Consider the following 15,981-nt stretch of genomic DNA (forward strand, 5'->3'; position numbering starts at 1 on the left):
ATTTGCAAATTTAAATTTTTATTGATTCATTATACGACTCTATATATGTCTGCAACTTTAATTTTCCACTGGTACAAGTTTCTACTTTCACTTGGCGCAATTTTTTTTTTATTTCATTACTTTTGTTACGATTGTACATGGCTTTATAATCGATAATTTTTCATACAATTCTATTGTACATGGGTTTGCAATGGATAATTTTTGTTAATGGCGTGCCCTTAACTGGTCGCCTTTTTTTACCTTTTTTTAAAGGTGAGTTTTTAGAGATTATATCATTCATTTTTGTATATGATAAGCATCTTTAAATAAATAAGCAAATTCAATTTTTCTAGCATTTTCTTATTTTAGGTACATATATATCCAATAATTAATATACAAAATTAAATATTATTCATCACACAATTTGTATCAAAATAATATATTTTTAAAAATTTATTTTAAATTTATTTAATCATTTTTATCATTGTGATTGTAGTGGCAAGGATTTTATTGCTCAGTGTCATTGCAAGCATCTGGCCTGTATATATCATAATATATTGTGTAATACATTGGCTAAGTATGACAATATGGATTTTGATAGATTCCCATGGAATATTGGAATTTTGTCGGACTTGCAGTCATCCACCACATATGCAGCCTACAATTAAAGAACGCATTTATTCCATATTATTTGCTTCCGTTATTGGCATAGTGCACATTTTTATATATCTCAATGCTGTAGATAGCAAAACATTTTGAAAACATCTATCTTTCAATGTTATCTGCTTTTTTGAAAATATTGCAGCAAATTTATTATGGCAATATGCTTGTCCTCCTGCAGTTAAAGAGGCTTAGTACTTTAATATAATCTTTATTATTTGTATCATTTCCTTTTTCTTGGGAATTACAGCAATGCTTTTGTACTATATTGTCTTGCATCCCTCAAAAAGACAACATACTTCAAACGCACCAGTTCAAGCAATGTAACTTTGATATTTATTTACTTTAAAAAATGAGAGATAAACTATACAATATGCAATTAACCTTATCTTATGACTTTTATAAATCTTATGATAAAATCTAACTCTCTCTTAATCTTTATTATGAAAAGAATCTCGGTATTATATGAAATAATTTCATTGTAATTAATAGTTTAACTTTCAAAAATTTTGCAAAATAAAATAACTCATACATTGTATTTCTACCATATATATAAAAAAAAGATAGGTAAATATAAATAAATAAATATATATTTATGATATACAATAAATAAATATATATTTATATATATATATATATATATAAAATGTTGGATTTTTATTATATATATATAATTTTAAAAAATCTTTTTTATATGCTATTGAATTTTAATACATACAATTTTGATTATATGTATTTTAATTGATTATATTTATAAGTATTTTTATATTATCTTAAAAAGACTGCATAGAATTATTTGTGCGACACTCTTATATGTATGTATAATTAATAGGGACCAACTACACATTTTTTTTCCACTGAATAAAAACAATCCCAATATTAAAATTAAATTATAAAAAAGATACTGTGATATTTTATTGATGAGAAATGTACATTTATAATTGTATTAAATACAAAAATAAACATGCCATGAATTACTATATATACATATTTTCATAATTATCAAACTTAAAAATATAATATTGTTACCAAAGAAGAAAGCACTATTTAAAAACTCTAAAAGTTCATAATTTGTTAAATTAGTAATTAAATACTGCATTTTGTATAATTTTTAAGCTTTATTCTTTTATTTTTCTTTATTTAATTGAATAGATATTAACATCCAATGTAGCATACAGATTAAATTAACAATCAAAAAAATAAATCTTAACTTTGAAATATATTTTTGTTTCTTTTAAATATCAATCAACTGGATTTTGTACTACTATTAATATGAATTCTTTATCTGGTGCCATCATAATTTTATGTTTTTTGCTACGTATGCGCAAGAAAGTTAAATCATTTGTTGGATTCAAGTCACGTACGACAGAACGAGCTTTATCTGACAATTGACTTATCAAACCTGCGTATTGAACTGTTGTCGTATTATCTAATGTTGACTTTATAGGAATACCTAAAACAAATATAATTTTATAAATTTTTGTTTACAACTACAAGTAAATCATGTCAATGATCTCATGTAATACCTTCTGCATTCACCACTATTGTTCCAACTACCCTTTTATGAGACTGAATTTGTTTCATAGTTTCTTCAACCTCTTATAAATTATTTCATCGAAATTTATTAATAAAATTTTTATTTTAAATATTCCAATAACGGAAGCAAATCATATGGAATAAATGCGTTCTTTAATTGTAGGCTGCATATGTGGTGGATGACTGTAAGTCCGACAAAATTCCAATATTCCATGGGAATCCATCAAAATCTATATTGTCATACTTATCCAATGTATTACACAATATATTATGGTATATATAGGCCAGATGCTTGCAATGACACTGAGCAATAAGATCCTTGCCACTACAATCACAATGATAAAAATGATTAAATAAATTTAAATAATTTAAAAAATATATTATTTTGATACAAAGTGTGTGATGAATAATATTTAATTTTGTATATTAATTATTGGATATATATGTACCTGCAATAAGAAAATGCCAGAAAAATTGTAAAATGGTTCCTATAGCACTGATATTAGATTTATCTTGTTAAGCTAATCGAATGCGGCGATGATAACTAGCCATTGCCCAACCCATGCTCACAAGTGAGCTGATAATGCTACCTGCTTGATGTACAACTGAAAAAAATATAGAAGCTAATTAAGAAAATTATTAAAAATATATGCATACTCATACATAGGCATTTATATATAATAATTGAAATATTATTGAAATAATAGCAAAATATCTGATTTTGTATCACAGACTGTAAACTTGCACATAAATTATTATGACAATAAATTTGCAAATAATAACATTAAAATTGAATGTAAAAATTGAAATTGAAAATTGAAAATATCTAACCCCGCACGCTGTCAATATAGCGGAGGGCAACTATCGCCGTCTGTTGTAAAACGTGCGAGATGGACATTTCCAATACATGCATCTATTCATGTGTTGTGTACGTGTAATACAGGTATATGTGTGCGCATGTGTTGTATACGTGTGAATACGTGTAGCACGATACTACTATGTTTGCGTGGTCGATGATGATAATAATGATGACGGGGACGTTTCTTAAAAGAAATTTTTCATATTTCGACTTTGCAATTATATATCTCTGCTTACAAATCACGTAGAGCAGAAATAAAGACACTTTTATTATATAATTCAAACTCAATCTATCGATTAAGTCTAGTATAAACTCGATTGCTTCAGCCGTTATTGAGAATTCGAAATATTATAAAGACTCAAATGTCCGACTCGCGTTAAGATACACGGTGTCTCGGCTACGCCCTTAACTGGTCGCGAGACACTACCGTGTCTCTTGATATTTTTATTGTGGTAAAAATATTAATTAGAGAACACTCATAAAATTTTACCAATACCATATTGTCCCACGGTTACTCTGAAAATCATGATAATCGTGGGACAATATGGTATTGGAAGAATTTTATAAGAGTTGCTTTGTGATTAATATTCACTACAACAAAAAATTTTAATAATGTACATAGTAAATTTTACTATACACATACTAAAATTAATTAAACATATCAATGTTTTTTACCGTGATAAAAATTAATCGAAGAAACTCATAAAATTCTTTCAACATTATCCCATAATTTTCCGAGTAAATTTGGCGAGGAAATTCTCTCTGTGCATGCATAGATATTTTCGGAATACAAGAGGGGATTAAGAAACTGGTCATCCTGCCTTTTCCGGAGCGCGCGATGCAACAGTACTGCGGACGGATTAATGGATACACACGGTCGTCATCATGACGCAGACAGACTATGCTGTACGGTCGAAAAATAAAAAAGGGAACATAAAAGAAGGGTGGATTGTATGTGCGCCTTCATGGGCAGGCTTCTCGTCGGGAGGATGCACAGCGATAATTGGCGATGCCTTTAAGCATCGCAATAGCTCCAGGGGTACTTATTATACCTACCGCGGCGCGTGCATTATGACGAATGAACGTGCACACGAGGAGGACTCGTCTGTCTCGGTCCTCTCTTTTCTCCCGTCTCTTTTCCTACGCTATCCCCCTGGTACAAGTCTACTTTCGTACTACTATTGTATACGCAAAGTTATATGTCTAGATGGTTACATCGCGCGAGCGCACTCTCTCTGTCGAATCTTTCACGGGGATTAAAAGTAACGCTTGTCTGATCAACTATTCTTTCTTGGAATTTTTATCTTTTTAGCTAATGATTGAAGAAATAGTACTAATTTCTTCAACTCCAGCTTTTTTGTATACTAGAAAGTTGAGTCTCTATTCTCTCTTTTTCGTCTTTATTTAAAATAAATATTTGCGTTATAAATGATATTCCTGATTTATGATTACATTATATTGCAATTGTAATTATTGTATTATTTTAATAACTTTGTTGCCAAGAGAAAACTATGTGTTTCGTTCTTGGACGATATATAGGACAGATTGCAGCAGAATAATCCTCGACTGTTGATACAATGCACATAACCGTGTGTTTAGTGTCAAATGTTAAAATGCCATCGATCGTCATCTCGACTTGATCGCAACGTCTACCGACTTGTTACCTTGAAGTCCGGGACTTGGAGGTAGAATTTCAGAAGGACGACTCTTCCGGATGGGACTACCACTAAGTTTTTGATCCCTCCCTAAAGGGTTAAACGTATCGCGAGAAAAACAAGACCTCCGCGCACGCGATGATGTTGGGACGAATGCAGGCAGGATGCCGATAAGCGAAACCGGAGTGTTTGCACGAATAAACTTTCCGATGCGTCCTCATTTAATTAATCTCATTTAGCTCGCTCGTTAGCGGTACAAGCGAGAACTCGGGAACAGGCGCAAGTTCGCTCGCGGCGCGTTGCTCTCGCCGGCGAGCGAGAAATTTTTCCAGGCCCGATAGCGGCGTGTTTTTTTTTTAAAGATAGATTATTTCTTTTTCACATGGCGCATGGACTTGGCATCTTGTTTATCTTTTTTTTTAAAGATAAGTTTTTTTATGGTACGATTCTACATTTGCAAATTTAAATTTTTACTGATTCATTATACGACTCTATATATGTCTGCAACTTTAATTTTCCACTGGTACAAGTTTCTACTTTCACTTGGCGCAATTTTTTTTTTTTCATTACTTTTGTTACGATTGTACATGGGTTTATAATCGATAATTTTTCATACAATTCTATTGTACATGGGTTTGCAATGTAGGATTCTACATAAGTTTGCAATGGATAATTTTTAATACAATTCTACATGGGTTTGCAATGGTTAATTTTTCATAGGATTCTACATGAGTTTGCAATGGTTAATTTTTCATAGGATTCTACATAGGTTTGCAATGGGTACGATTCTACATGAGTTTGCAATGGTTAATTTTGCCTAGGATTCTACATGGGTTTGCAATGATTAATTTTTCATAGGATTCTACATGGGTTTGCAATAGGATAGGATTCTACATGGGTTTGCAATGGATAATTTTTGTTAATGGCGTGCCCTTAACTGGTCGCCTTTTTTTACCTTTTTTTAAAGGTGAGTTTTTAGAGTATATTTTACATGTATAATAAGTTCTGTCTTTCCAAATTATTTAATTTATTGACATGTTAGCAAAGCGATATTTGTATTGATAAAGACTGTCGTACAGTTGAAACGTTTACTAATTATCATTTGTATTATTTCATGACGTAGAATAAAAAAATTTTTAACACCTAATTAATTAGCTCGTTAAGTTGGCCTTTTAATTTATTACTTATTTTATTTTAATTTTTGTCAGGTATGTTTTAATGTTTATACACGGTTTAATGAGCGTTTGTGTTATGCGGTTTATGTAATATTTTAAATGACTATTATATAAATTGTCGCTCTATGATTTATATTATTTCGTAAATATAATACATATTTTTTTTGTAATTTTTATACTTGAGAAGGACCCAAACCAAGGGTCGAAACGTCGTCCTTAATTTTAATTGATGTCTAATTAACAATAAAGATATTTTTTATGCTACTTGGGTCGTTAAAAATTATTTGATCTATTTTTTATTGTTATGTTATTTACATTCATTAGAGGACATTAGGATATACGTACGTAGAAGGAGACGATGGTATGCGACTTGGTTTTTTGTTGCATGTTTTGTAAAATATATAGTAATATTATTAATAAAAATGTTAACTTCATGATGTAGAAATAATTGGATGGAGCATATAAAAGAGGAAGTGAAACCAGAGACATGAAACGGGAATTGCCAACCAATGGGAGCTACAAAGATTAAACGAGTAAATGGTTTTTGAATGCCGTTATACATATATTTCAATAAAAACGCAGATACTTGAGAACCGCCAGACAGAACCTAAAAAAAGGTAAGAATCTTCTCTCGACCGTACTGGCAAATATTATTTATTCAATCACGTTTCGACCCTTCTTTGAGTCCTTATCAAGTGATCTAGATATACATAGACAGAGATTAATACAATAAAAAACAATATTACAAAATGATAAAAAAAAGCGAAACATACTTGTAAAAATAAAAATAAAATTATAATTTTAAGATGTCAACAGAGGCGTAGCGAGAGAGTGTGGCGCCCGGGGACATTTCAATGTATTTGCGCCCTCTATCCGTTAGACCTCTATAGCTAATTCCAAAGATTTTTGGCATGCTGATTCGCTGAATTCAAGTCCAACCGTGACCTAAATCGCTCCATTACCATTATCAGGTTCCCGAGATATTCTAACTTAAATGTGTCCAGAAAGATGAAATGAAAAAATCTATCAAAATCAATTGGTACATCCAATAAATTAAAAAAAGCTGCGTACTCTCGTGCTAAACTTTTTCATCTTAGTATGTTTTACAGTTAATACATAATATTACTTTCAATTATTGAACAATATACAATATAACCGCTCTCAGCTAAACCCAGAGTCACGAATCGAGGACGTGGCGGTTATCGACTCCATTTTTCGTTTTTTGTATTTTTCTTTTTTTAAGTTTTTTTTGCATTTTTCTTTTTTTAATTTTTTTGTGTTTTTCTTTTTTAAGTTTTTTTTGCATTTTTTTAATTTTTATAGAAGCGAGCTTTCTCGAAATATTAAATATTAATTTTTCTGGCCTTCGTAATCGCAAATTTATCAATTACTTCATTGAAATCCACCAGATCTAATGTTTCTTTCTCTATGCTGAGTAGAGCAAGATCACTTAAGCGATTTTGTCCCATTGATGTACGTAGATACGAAAGAATTAATTTTAATTTGCTGAAAGAGCGTTCACAACTGGCAATTGAAACAGCAATTGTGAGAAGAATTTGCAAGGCAACGCACAAGTTGGGAAACACGTCATCACCGTATGATATTATAAATGAAAGAAGCTTCATCGGAGTATCTGGTAATGTATCGCCGCAAGTATGAAGTAACATCTTGGCGTCACAGATCTCACTATAGAGTTCATTTCCGTCAACATCAATGTTAAAAAATTCACCGAAATTAGAACAATGTTGACGAAGATTATTCGTGTTTTTTTCATGAAGTAACTCTGTAACATTAAGTAAAAACCCAAATTTTGAATTTAAATCTTCCAGGCGAGTAAATCTCGTGATTATTTCTTGTTGAAGCCGATCTAAAACGCTTTTCATAACGCGCATTATCTCTTCACTTGCTGATAATCCTACATCTGTTGTTACTTTCCCAGGCATCTTTCGCCGTCTTCTTATGCGTCGTTCAATATCTATATCCCAACTTTCACATTTCATCTTCCCATATTCAACAGCATCTTGACAAAATTCATCTCTCAAATTATTGATGTCAATTTTTAGGGATTTCAAATCACAAGCTGCATCCCAGAAGTTCATCGTGTGATCTTGAAGACGTTTCTGTACGCGATCAAATCGTCTTAGGATGTTATTCCAGAAATGCAACAGAACTAAGAAGTTGAAATTTAAAATATTTTCTAGTAAACATTCTGCCTCACTTCTTGTCTCATTTGTATTATTCGAGTCACCTGACATTTTCTCCAATAGGTTCACTAGTGCATCGAGCCCATCAAAAAGAGCATTAACAGCTTCATACCTCGCACTCCATCGGGTTTCGGATTTACGCTTTACTGTTTTCTTCACGGCTTTCTTTAATTCTTCCCATCGCAGAGTCGATCGCGAAAAAAACAAATAAATATTCTCCAATTTACCAAAAAATGTAACGACAAGTGGATCTTGCTTAGCTGAATGTACACCTACTAAATTTAAACTGTGGTTATTACAATTAACAAACAAAGCTCGATGATTTCTCTCACAGATCCTTTGTTGAACTCCAGATATATATCCAGCCATCACAGCCGCGTTATCATAGCATTGTGACCTGCAAGTATCTAAAGATATGTTGTCAGAATTCAATTTCTCCACAATCACTTTTTCTATAGAAGCTGCATTTTTAGCGTGCAACTCTATAAATCCTAAAAAGGATTCTTTAATGACAACTGTTTTATTAACAAAATCGATATCTACGTATCTGATAACTTCAGACAGTTGCTCTCGATGTGCGAGATCTGGAGTCGAGTCAAGCAAAATGCCATAATATTTATTTTTTTTTTATGTCGTTTACCAATTTGTTCCTGACAGCAGAGGAAAGAAGATGAATAAATTCATTCTGAATTTGCGGAGATAAGTAGGATGTAGAGTGTGGATTCTCGATAGCATAGTTGAGATGGTTTTTTAAAAGTGGGTCGTACCGAGCTATTAGTTTTAGAAGAGATAGGAAGTTTCCCAAATTTTTACCATCGTCATGACTTAAGCTTTCTGAATGGCCACGCAATGGCAAATTTTGAGTGGCAAAATACTTTATGCAAGCAAGTAATCTATCTAACACATCTCGCCATCGTTGTTTCTCAGATGCAATCTGAGCTTCTAGTTCAGCATCAAGTATTTTTCCTTTAATTAATCTTCGTTCCGTTTCTTTCCAACTAGTAAACGATTTACGGTGACTAGGACTATTTTCATGCGCTGACAATTTTTCTGGCTTCTTCCAGTTACTAAATCCAGTAGCCAATTCAAAAGATGATCTCGTATTGGGCTTGGACGAAGGAAATAATAAGCAAGAAAAACAATAAGCCGCCTTTTTCGATGGTGAATAAAGTAGCCACGATCTATTTACTTCATTTCCTTTTTGATTAGCAAGTCGCCGTTTAAACCATGACACAGTCATTGACCGTCCACCTGACGGTACAAATGGACCAGATTTGTTCTGGAAATATTCTGAGCCTCGATTAATCATCTCAGTACGAAGCTGCTGCGATATTTTTGGCAAGTGCGATGTTTCGTCAAATTCTAAATATGCAATATCGTGGTATTTAAATATATCAAGAATTACTTTCGATAGATCTGATTGTTCTAATTCATCGGAATAACTAGATTTTTCAAACTGATCTTCGTCATTGTTTTCTTTTACGTTTTTGGTTTCATCAGTATTTATTTCCTCTGAAATATTTGATTGATTGGCATCATCATCTTGGTCCTCATTATTTTTATTTAATTGGGCGTTCTGCACACCTGAAATATTAGGCTCATTCTGATAATTATTAATACAGTCATCTCTTGCCTCTGCATCCGAATCTACTTCCTCATATGCTATCGACTGATTTGTTTTTAAAAATCCAGCCATTAATTTTCTGGATTTCGTATCTTCTTTTTCATATTCTACCTTTCTTTTCCGACGCTGAAAGCCACTAAGTTTCTTTCCCGACATTATTATATAATTATTAAAAAATAATACTTTTTTTAAGTTAAATTATGTACCATATATCGTATATTTTAATCATACATAAGTACATAAACTTTTAAATCTCGTATCCTCATCAGAGGTATCTACCCTTTTGGCGCGCCTCTATATTTTTTCTATCTCGCGTAGGTAGCAAAAGAACGCGATCTCGCAGAAGTGGGGAGTGGAGATGCGCTGATTGTCCAGACTGACGTTCTTATGTCCCTTAACTCCCACGCGACTGCAGGTTGAAGCGCCGGGGCTATGGGTGGGAGTAGAGTAGAGTGGGGGTAATTCGCAGAGGCGCAGGCCGCGCCGTGCGCTTCTACAAGTTATCCCCACTCTACTTTCACCCGTAGCCCCGGGCCCGGCGCCCCGTTCAGTCGGCACACTGGCGTCGACTCCCCGCGTGTCCCAAAATTTGTCATCAATTCTAAAGGACCATTTGGCGCCCCCTCATCATCGGCGCCCGGGGACACGTGCCCCCATCTGCCTCCCCATCGCTACGCCTCTGGATGTCAAGAACGAACATAGTGTCGGTTTGACAACACGTCAAGACTCTTAGAAGAGTTATTGGAGACTAAAACGACCTTTATTATTTTGTCGTAAATATTACTTAGATTGTCGGTATCCTTTTGTAAATTAATAGCGTTATTATTTTTCTTAATAAAAAACATTTCAGCGATTTCTTACGTGTTTTTCACTGTGCAAAATAACAGGCGAAGTCCAGTCAAAATCGTGATCGAATTCAATTTTATGTTTGCTGATAACTGATAAATTACTCGAATGCATTTTGATGTTGCTGAAATGTTCCTTTACACGTCTACATAGATGTTTCTTTGTTTGTCCGATGTATGACACATTGCAATCATTACAATTAATTTTGTAAACTACTTCAGTCTTTTTATCTGTAGGCAGTCTATCCTTGCCGAATGTAATTAAATGATTTGGTTTTTTAGGAACATTATGAACAACATTAAATCCGATATTTTTAAAAATTCGATCGATATTGCCTAAGCTATTAACATAAGGTAGTGAAATGAAAGGAGACTTATTAACAACATTTCGCTCATTACTCGATTCATTCATGTTTCTGTGTTTTAAAAAATTAATCCTTCCATTAACCCAACGATCAATTACATGTTTAGGAAAGCAGTTATTAAATAAAATCTGTTTTACGATATTAATATTCTCGTCGTGAAACTGGTCATTAGATAAGAGAATCGCGTGATCTACAAGATTAAAAATTGTGTTTATTTTATATTTAAAAGGGTGATTGGAAAAGAAATTCATATATCTGTTCGAACACGTTTCCTTCCTGTACCAATTTGTTACAAGCTTTCCACTAGACCGAGAGATCGTTGTATTCAAAAAATTAATACATCCGTCTGATTCCGTCTCATATGTAAAGGTAAACGGTGGTGATAATTATTAAAGGTACTAATTATTTCGTGGATTTTTGTCTTTGGAATAATAGCGTTTTACTAATAAATAATAGCGTACTATTGTTAATGAAGTAATTTTGTTTTTTATTGTATTAATCTCTGTCTATGTATATCTAGATCACTTGATAAGGACTCAAAGAAGGGTCGAAACGTTGTGATTGAATAAATAATATTTGCCAGTACGGTCGAGAGAAGATTCTTACCTTTTTATATATTTCAATATTCAGAAAGTAAAGGCTCGCATAAATTCAAAATTAATAAAAGTAACTTAATAGGCCAACAATCGAGCAAAAATTAGGTGTAAATAAAAACTTTTTCTTTATTATTAATATCCTTCACATGTAAACGTTTCGACCTCACTAAGGTTTTTTTCAATATAAAATTTAAAAATTAATAAAACATTAAAACATGATATAAAATTATGATATAAAAAAACATGATGTAATGTAGTATCGAAAGTATTTAATTAGAGAAAGCTATGTCAATTCGAAACTCGGATATTGCCAATACAGTAAAATGTTCTAAACAATTTTGTACAAGTCGTTCAAAAAAAAACCTTTGGCATAATTCTTCGTTGATAGGCAAAGGAAAAGATGGTTAGAGTTTCTTTATGAGTCATTGTCTTAAAAAATCCGCACAGTCAAAAGTTGGAATTTAAGGAGTTTCGTAATAATCTGCACTACACAACTACATAAGTTATTAGTACTGAGAAAATTTAACAAAAGATATTTTATCGTAACGTGATAAATTACTCACTTCTATGTCCATATGTTGAAACAATTAATCGATAAATTAATTAAAATATCACAAGAGTCACAAACATTTTATATAATTGTTGTTATACGATTGAAAGTCAAAGTTAAAATGGGAAATGAACGTCGGTGTAAATTAATGTCTATACTGTTATATTTATTTGTCATGACTAAGATAATTTATCGAGAATGTCAAAATAACTGCTATCAAGCAACTCAGTGTCCTTGTTTAAGTTAATGCTATTTTTGTGTTTTTTAATATGTAGCATTTCAGATATAAGCCTTTTTTGGTAATTTTTCTCAATGTCCAGGACTTTTACATTTTTTCAATCAAATGAATGTCCTTCGTTTATAATGTGTTCAGAAATCACTGAGTGTCTCGTAGAGTCTAATTTAACGTTATTCATACGTTCTTTAATTCTGGTGCTCAATTGTCTCTTAGTCTAACTTATGTATGTCGCATCGCAATCGTTGCAGTTTATTTTATAGATGACGTTAGAATCATAAGGTCGCTCATTCTTGTCCTTCTGTACTTTTATAAAACAAGAGTTTCTTAATGCAACGGTATCCTACCTTTAAGTCAGATTTTTTTATCGCAGATGCAACAAATTCTGAGATCGTCTCGATGTAAGGAAAAACAATATATTTTTTATTATCTTCAGTGTTATTATTATTGATTCCTATATTCTTTGTTTTAGTTTTATTGAAATTATTGATAGTGAAATTTTTTAATCTGCGTTTTATTTCTATAAAAATTACATCAAGAGGGTATCTGTTAAAAATTGTTAATAACACATTACTGTCTAACGCGAGCGGACATGTCACACACGCACACACACTATTGCGCTACAAAAAACAGATTATATTACCAAAATGAAAGGTTTACTTAATGACACTAGTACATACAAACATTTAAAAAAAGATCCGATTAATTCTTTGATAAATTGTTTAAAGTCTCTCCTTGGAAGCAAGGAAATTTTATCGATGATAACACGTATAGATTTTTAAATTGTAGCAAAGGTAATTTACCTCGAGCTTATGGTCTGCCGAAAGTGCATAAATCTGACTGTCCACTGAGAATCATTATTTCCTCTATAAATAGCCCACACTATAATTTAGCCAACTTTCTTCACGAGTTAATATATAATAGTATCCCGAAACCTAATTCACATGTGACCAATAGTTGTGCATTGGTGAATAGATTGAATTGCATAAGATTGGAACCAAACTATAAATTGGTTTCACTTGATGTGGTCTCTTTGTTCACTAATATACCAATAGACAGGCCATTTCTAGTTTAACAAAAAGATGGGAGTACATAAAAGACAACACTTGCATTACTCAAGATGAGTTTATGAGAGGCATACAGTTTGTGTTATCTTCGAGTTTTTTCAAATTTGATAATTGTTATTACAAACAGATTTTCGGTACTCCTATGGGTTCACCACTCTCTACCATTATTGCGGATATTACCTTACAAAATATTGAGAAATTAGCTATTGAAAAATTACCGTTTAACATTCCGTTTTATTTCCGTTACGTAGATGACATTTTATTGGCAGTACCAGAGGACTCGTATGAAATAGTGACTAATATTTTCAATTTTTGTCACACAAGAATCAAATTCACGATAGAGGTGGGTTTAAATGATAAAATCAGTTTTTTAAATTTGACGATTATGAAAGAGGATAAATTAATAGTTAATTGGTACCAAAAACCATCCTATTCTGGGAGATATTTAAATTTCTACTCTCAGAATCCTTTAACACATAAAAAAGGCACCATGATTAGTTTAGTAGATAAAGTTATCAAATTATCCCATCCTTGCTTTTATCAAGAAAATTTGGAAAAGTTATACACATTTTATTGGATAACTGCTTTCCTTTGGATTTTATTTTTCAGACAATTAAGGACAGACTTTTTTATTTATTCTATTTATCTGACAATAATAATAAGGAGTTATCTGATAATAATAATAAAGATGCATAAACCTAACCTTATTTCGTGTTTCTTTATGCTCACTCAGTGGAAAATAAATTTAATTTAATAACAAAAAGTTTTGGATATAGAACTGCATTTCCAAAAGCCAAGAATCTCAATAACATCATAAAAATACACAAAGATAAGTTGGAACATACTAATGCGTGTGATGTCGTTTATAGAATCTTCTGCGGTAATGCTACTTATGTAGGCCAAACGAAGAGAAAACTAAAAACTAGAGTCAGAGGACATCGGTCTGATATTCTCAGAAATGCAGCATCTCCGTCTGTAATATCTGTACACCGCGTGAACAATCATAAATTTGATTGGGACGGTGTACAAATTTTAGATGTTGAACATCGTTACAAAAAAACTGATTTCTGAGATGTTGCACATTAAGGGACAAAAGAATAGCTTAAATAAACAAAGTGACACCGAACTTTTCCCTGACGCCTACTCCTCAATTATCAATTCCTTATCCATCATTTAATTTTACCCGTTTTCCTTTTCTCTTTCCTTTCCCTCTCCCCTTTTGACTCCCCTCTCTTCTAGTTTTGTCGGTGCCTCGAAATATAATTGTTTTCATCGAGTGACTTTTATTCCGTTTGATATGTCGAGATAGATCGTTGTTTTTTGACTGATATCACTGCTATTCTAAAAGTATAATAAATATTCTTATTTATCCAATTATTTGTTAATATTAATTATTGTATTTAATTTGTCACTGAAGATGGTTAAATAATAACCGAAACGTTTGACAATTGATTGCTGTTATTAGATTAGATATTTCTTTATTGTTCCCAATTTGGGTTACAATTTTCCATACAAAATTTTCTTAAAATTAACCCTACGCCGCACACACACACATCGCCTACTTATCTGCTTTACACTATTTCTTATACCATTATTATCCTACCTTTCTTATACTATTTCTTATCCTACTTGTCTTATGCTACTATTTCTTATATTACTAAATACCGCTTATTGCTTATTTCTATTTTTTGGACCTTCGCTTCCGGTTTATGCTTTGCTTCTTACTCTCTGTTACTTTTCTCTCCCCTCATACTCACCCTTCTCCCTCTCTCTCTCACTCACACTCCTCTCTCTCTCTCACCTTCTCCTTCTCCTTCCCTCTCCCTTTCTTTCACCTCCCTCTCTCTTTCCTCCCTTCTCCACCCTTCTATCTCTAACAGCCATTCTTCTCCTTCTCCCTCTTCCCCCAGAATTTTCTCCATCTTCTCCTGCCAGCTCTCCCTGTTCCCCTCTTCTCCCCTTCTGCACCTTTCTATCACATGCTCCCATGTCTCCTCCTCTCCTCCACATACTCTGCATTTTCTTTTTTCTTCCTCCTCCCAATAGTTGCTCTCTTTTAATTCATTCCCTAACCTATATCTTGCTAGTCTCCTCCATCTCTCTTCCGACCATCCTTTCTTTAGGTATTTTGGGATTCCTTCTCCTTTTATCATCCTGTACCATTTATTGTATTTAGATTCCCTTATCTTCTGCCATCTTTCTCTTCTTTGTATTTCCTTTTCTTTTCCTTCTACTACCTTAAACTCTACCATTCCCTCTTTTCTCTTCCATACTATCCCCTCTTTCCAAGCACCTCTCTCTTCGAAGAAGCTTTTTCTTTCTTTTTCCCATTCTGTTAGCCTCCTGTCCTCCTCTGCTCTCTCTTTTATCTCTTCTAAGCATCTTTTGGCTAGCCCCCCTCCTTTTCCTTCTTCTAATCTTTTTTCAAAATTCCATGCTCTTCTTGCTGCCCTTCCTCTTAGTTTATCTCTTTGCATTTCCTCTCTTACTAGGTATTCTGGTGTTCTCCAGTCCACTCCTATCACCCATCTCAAGTATCTTTCTTCTACCTTTTCTATCTCCTTTCTGTTCCCCCATCCCCATATTTCCGCTCCGTATCCCAACACCGTCCAGATCAATGTGTCGAACAGC

General features: G+C 32.7%; 1 protein-coding gene across 1 annotated transcript; it reads right to left on the reverse strand.

The window, feature by feature from the left end:
* Window positions 1–1,525: 1,525 nt before the first annotated feature.
* On the reverse strand, window positions 1,526–3,443 carry LOC146721473 (dynein light chain roadblock-type 2-like). Its single transcript, XM_085486698.1, has 4 exons — window positions 3,007–3,443; window positions 2,625–2,780; window positions 2,166–2,500; window positions 1,526–2,092 (listed from the first exon to the last, which is right to left on the reverse strand). Exons 3-4 carry the CDS (start codon window positions 2,221–2,223, stop codon window positions 1,881–1,883), a joined length of 270 nt encoding a protein of 89 aa, XP_085342824.1. The 5' UTR covers window positions 2,224–2,500; window positions 2,625–2,780; window positions 3,007–3,443; the 3' UTR covers window positions 1,526–1,880.
* Between the last annotated feature and the right edge of the window lie 12,538 nt (window positions 3,444–15,981).

Source organism: Nylanderia fulva, unplaced genomic scaffold (genome assembly GCF_048542155.1).
Source record: "Nylanderia fulva isolate GAGA-0341 unplaced genomic scaffold, ASM4854215v1 Scaffold47, whole genome shotgun sequence".
Classification (NCBI taxonomy): domain Eukaryota; kingdom Metazoa; phylum Arthropoda; class Insecta; order Hymenoptera; family Formicidae; genus Nylanderia; species Nylanderia fulva.

What these genes read in the sequence shown, in the direction of transcription:
- LOC146721473 (XM_085486698.1), bottom strand. Translation starts at nt 2,223, where the DNA reads ATGAAACAAATTCAGTCTCATAAAAGGGTAGTTGGAACAATAGTGGTG. An exon ending in AATAGTGGTGAATGCAGAAG is followed by an intron (nt 2,093 to 2,165) that starts GTATTACATGAG and finishes TATTTGTTTTAG; the next exon opens with GTATTCCTATAAAGTCAACA.